This window comes from Sycon ciliatum, chromosome 12, assembly GCF_964019385.1.
Source record: "Sycon ciliatum chromosome 12, ocSycCili1.1, whole genome shotgun sequence".
Taxonomy (NCBI): Eukaryota; Metazoa; Porifera; class Calcarea; order Leucosolenida; family Sycettidae; genus Sycon; species Sycon ciliatum.
Genome location: NC_088654.1, coordinates 16,322,296 through 16,327,295, shown reverse-complemented (window position 1 = coordinate 16,327,295; position 5,000 = coordinate 16,322,296). Strand labels below are relative to the sequence as shown.

Genomic DNA, 5,000 nt, shown 5'->3' with positions numbered 1-5,000 from the left:
GGATGAACGTGTGTGGGTGTGTGAATGTGTCTGTGTGCGTGCACATGTACGTATGTGTGTATAATTGTATTCTTGTCTGTGTCTTTGTGTACATGCGTGCGTGTGTGCATGTGTAAGCATGTATGTGTGCAAGGGTATGTGTATGTGTGAGCATGCGTACTGCATGTGTTGTGTGCATTGTGTATGTACTGTATGTGTGTGTGTGCATGTATGCACTCACAGTTGCAGAGAAGCATCGTTTGCCAATCATCACCGATGAGATCTACGGCCAAGTGGTAAGTCATACAGTGTTTCTCATCTCCAAGCTTACGGTGCTGGATAACTGAGACCACCTGTCTCAAGAGACCACCTGTCTTAACAGACCACCTGTCTTTACAGACCACCTGTTTTAACAGACCACCTGTCTTTACAGACCACCTGTCTCAACAGACCACCTGTCTTTACAGATCAGTTAAGTCAAGCCACCAGACCCGATTTCCCTGGTTCGAACACACATCACAACCTATTCCGTCATGTGAAAGTCCTCCCTACCATGCCTCACAAACGCACACGTGTACAAGGATGTACCTGCAAAGACGGACTGGGTCCTGGATGCTGCTGTGTAATTGTTGTTTGTGTTGCATGCCATGGCCCTGTGGCATAACAATCTCACGATCGTATCATGTTAGTCAATGAAATCCAAATCGGAAACCGGTGGAACGGGCCTCTTTGTGACACTCACATCGAGTGTGTAGATTGTGGAGTGTAGGTTCTTGTGTGCTCTGCACATGTGTGTGCGTGCGCGTGTGCGAGTGCATGCATGAGTGTATGCGTGTGTGTGTGTGTGTGTGTGTGTGTTTGTGTGTGTGTGTCGCAGAAACACTGTGTGTAGAACGGCCCCCTTTCATCTAAATTGCTGTCCTTCTTTCTTTTTCCTTTCTCGCTGTTGTCTCCCGCTTCTGGGAGCGACGTGGCCATTTTGTGGCAGTTGTACATAGTAGTAGTAGTAGTAGTGTGTGTGTGTGTGTGTGTGTGTCGAGAGGTTGCGGGTTCAATTCCCGACGATTATGGTCTTCCCTTGCATGCTCTCTCTCATGCAGCACACGATAGAGTTGGATTCAGAGACATCATTCACAATTCTCTCGCTGATTAATGCCTCTACGATCACCTTGTGATTATGAGTTATACATACATACATACATTATATGGTCGCACACGTCTTTTTTCTCTTTCTCATTCTCCTAGTTCTTCTTTCATTCTCCTGGGTGGTTACCAACAGCCAGTGTAGGCCAGAGTATGTGGTGTGGCATGTGTGTGTAAAAAAAGAATGAAAAATGGGAAAAAATGAAAAATGAAATATAGGGATTCACTGGCCAGAAAAAGCCACTTCAGTCAGCTGTGTGGTGGATACCAGGCTAAAATTAGTGGCGGTCAATTCATCAGCCTTGCAAACTGTTGAATGGTGTAATCCCAGCACAAGTTGCTATGTCTACCATAGCCGTTCACTATCATCGCTTCCGCAATGGGCATGTCTGAGTCTGGGTCTGAGTGTATGTGTGTGTGTGTGTTTGTCTGTCTGTCCACCTCTTTGTGCTCTCTGCCACGTCATAGGTGTATGGTGGTGCTGAGTTCCACGCGCTGGCCAGCCTCACTGACCGTGTACCCATCCTGACATGTTCTGATATTGGCAAAAGGTATACCTAGCAGAGTGTTGAGGCAGTAGACGTGTTTCTGTCTAGGATCATAACCATGTGTACAAACGACGCGGAGACAACAATTTCGAAAGAGCACTTGATTGATTTAGCTCTGCAGTCATCACCAAACTGCAACGAAGTCGAAAAGTTTCCATAATCAATTTCTTGTCACTATCATCAGTAGAATATCGTGACTGAATCGAGTGTATATACATTCCGGAGTATACGCCGCGCCCCCTTTTCGGTTTTTAGTTGGCACTTCATGTAAAAGCCGCACCTTGCTAGAATTTGGATTTTTTGGCAACCTATTTAAGTGGGCATCGGTACATATGAAATGTTGCCAATTGTTCCATCTGTGCTGTTGCCCAGTCAACTTGTTCCAGGCTGGAGGACTGGTTGGCTGATTCTCCATGACAACCATGGCCGACTGGAAGATGTGAGTAACTGATCTGTAATTTTCTTCTGTTGGTGTTTCTGTTATTTTGTCTCCAAACCGCGTGTAGTACAATCTTTCCTTAAAAATCCATGTCCTCCTGTCCTCCTGTCCTCCAGCCCGGCTCAAAGTGTGTGTGTGTGTGTGTGTGTGTGTGTGTGTGTATCATTGTCTCCAGGTTCGTGTCTGCTTGAACAACCTGTGGGCACGAATCCTCGGCTCGTGCGGACCCATCCAAGCTGCACTTCCTCGTATTCTCAGCGAGGTTCCCGATGAGTTCTTCCAGAACACCAACAGACATTTAGCGGTAAGATCCTGAATTTCCCTGGATACTCTCTTTCCTTGTTTGCCATGTGTTCAAACCAGTACAGGACTGCCGGGCGCCAAAGAACGGAGCGCCAAAGAACGGAGCGCCAAAGAACGGAGCGCCAAAGAACGGAGCGCCAAAGAACGACCAGGCTAGAATTTCACCAAGCACAGCCAATGTATACACGGTAACTTAACTGTGCATAGACTGTAATACATGAAAATAGGAAAGGTCTAGGCTAGGAGGCGCTACCCCCCCCCCCCCCCTCTCAGTTCTTCGGCGACCAAAAGTACTGTACTGGCACTCTTGAGGGGGGGGGGGGGGGACTGGTAGCTCAAAAGTGCAATTTTGGTCGGCTTTTGGGGAATTACCTGCAGAATTTGAATAGAGGAGACTTCTCCATTTTTCTATAAATATGTTGATATGATGTCGCCTTGTTGGGTTACGGCATCTAGAAGACTGGGAAAGGGAGTGATGGTCTGAAGCACTGTGTTGTACTGTCAATTGCATAATTATGTGCTTGTCCATGGGTCTCTGTGTGTGTGAGTCGTATGTGTGTGTGTGTGTGTGTGTGTGTCAGTGTGTGTGTGTGTGTGTGTGTGTGTGTTTGTTTGCGCACATGTGTGCGTGTAAGTGCACGTGTAAGTGCACGTGTATGTGTGTGTGTACGTGTGTGTGTGTGTGTGTGTGTGGATGTATGGGCATGCTTCGGCCCGTATTTCGGTACATTCCACTGCAGGCCACGTCAACATTAGCGTATGAGAAGCTCGCCTCAGTTCCGTGTATCATACCGACCAAGCCACAGGGCTCTATATTCATGCTGGTATGTTTTTGTCTATTCGGTTGTGTATTCAAATTTGAAACTTCAAGCTGACCGTTCTTGTCCCTTTGGTTGTGTGTTTCATTTGAATTTGCAAGCTGAACTTACTGAACAGATTCAATGACAAGGAAGCGGGTGAGGTCCATGCAACCCAGCCAAGGGAAACTTGGAGAAGGAGACACAAATGGTGCTCCTTCTTGTTGAGTCGCACTGTTCCAGGGAGTCAGTGGTCCCATTGTTTGGCCTGAGCTTGGCATTAGTTTGCGATGCTCACCCCGGCTTAGTCCGGTGGATGACCAGGATGCGGGAAAGAGCACCGATTCGATAGTTTAGTCGGCACGGTATGTCGGGTAGCGGACGGGGATGTGACCAGGGCTCGTTTTCGGCGATTTGTTTATCCCTCCCTATCCACATGAGTAACTAAATACTCAATCTGCGGACAGCATGCTGTTTTTGTGTAACTAAATACGTTTTCATTCCGATTGCAATATTGCAACCAAGAGGACAAACTGTATAGTAACCATCATTAATTTTTATCGATGATGGACAATTGAAGTTGTTATCTCCGAAACGCTTGTTCAATCCGGCTGCCTTCCATTTATCTTCTCCAGTTTGGCATCAAGGTGGACCAGCTGGACGGCATTGCTGATGATGTGCAGTTTGCGGAGCAGCTGATGAGCGAGGAATCCGTGTTCGTCCTCCCTGGCTGTGTTAGTATTCTAGTGGCGTTGTTACTATGCAATAGTATTTTATGATATGCCCGCTACTTTTTGTAGTTTGAGCACTCTGGCGCTAGAGCGACGAGCTAACTTAAAATGTCTGTGGTGCCTCCTTTGCACCATGGCTGGTAGCTTGGCCTATTTAGCTCGTAGCTGTACTGATGAGGCCTTTATGGCCGAAACAGCTTGCTGTCTACAGCATTGGGTAACACTTGTTATTTATAATTATGAAATGACCCAAGGGCAATATGTTTATAGTGTGGATCTGAAATGAAAAAAATTGACCGGCATTATTTGAGGTTTCAAAGTCTGAAGAAAATGTTGAATGGTCTCTGCTGGGATGACAGCTATACCATAGCTCAGTGGTTAGAGCATCGCTGGCCTCAAGCGACGGTCCCTGGCCCTGGTTCGCATCCTGGTGGTGACAATCAATTTTTCTTCAGACTTTCTCCTCTCCATTCCCTCAACTAGGGAGCATTATTTGTGGTGGCCATTTTGGAAGTGACACCCTGAAGATATGGTTTTATGGAAAGCAATCGTGTAGACAGAGTGGGCACCGTGAGAAACAGCAACCTTATTGCCCGGATTGCTTCGCAACAAGAACCCTCTTCAATCTGGTCTTCGAACAGTCCAGGCCTCTTGCTTTCTCCAAACGTTTGTCTCGTGAAGACGATTCCCATTACGAGGTAGTCAGACGTGTTCTTATTTTGTCTGTTGTATTCTCTGTGTCTCTCTCAGATCTTTGCGTATCCCAACTACTTGCGCATTGTCTTACTGGCACCGGAAACTCTCATCTCCGAGGCCATGGATCGGATAGCGGCGTTCTGCCAGCGACGCATGAAGGCCAAGCTAGCGGAGTAGAACAAGAGACAGAGAGGGCGATACTGTGCTACTGGGTGTGAGTGCAACGCAGGTCCTGTTGACGGACAAGTAGTCTCCTGGATAATGAATGTATCTCCATCGGCACATGAAGGCCACGCGGGATGAGCGGGCAGGAATTAAGTGGTATACTTGCAAGTACTAAGTTTGAGTGCGGTGTATATGTACT

The 5,000-nt window shown here is 47.1% G+C and overlaps 1 protein-coding gene across 1 annotated transcript in view; it reads left to right on the top strand.

Annotated features, from left to right (window-relative positions):
• LOC135828513 (tyrosine aminotransferase-like) overlaps positions 1-5,000 on the top strand; it is a 22,178-nt gene that overhangs the window by 16,244 nt on the left and 934 nt on the right. The window contains exons 6-12 of the mRNA XM_065340957.1: positions 223-275; positions 1,591-1,673; positions 2,043-2,109; positions 2,285-2,413; positions 3,153-3,236; positions 3,845-3,943; positions 4,691-5,000. The exon at positions 4,691-5,000 is cut by the window's right edge and continues 934 nt beyond it. Coding sequence (XP_065197029.1) covers positions 223-275; positions 1,591-1,673; positions 2,043-2,109; positions 2,285-2,413; positions 3,153-3,236; positions 3,845-3,943; positions 4,691-4,813 — 638 coding nt within the window. The 3' untranslated portion in view covers positions 4,814-5,000. The remainder of the gene's footprint in view (positions 1-222; positions 276-1,590; positions 1,674-2,042; positions 2,110-2,284; positions 2,414-3,152; positions 3,237-3,844; positions 3,944-4,690) is intronic.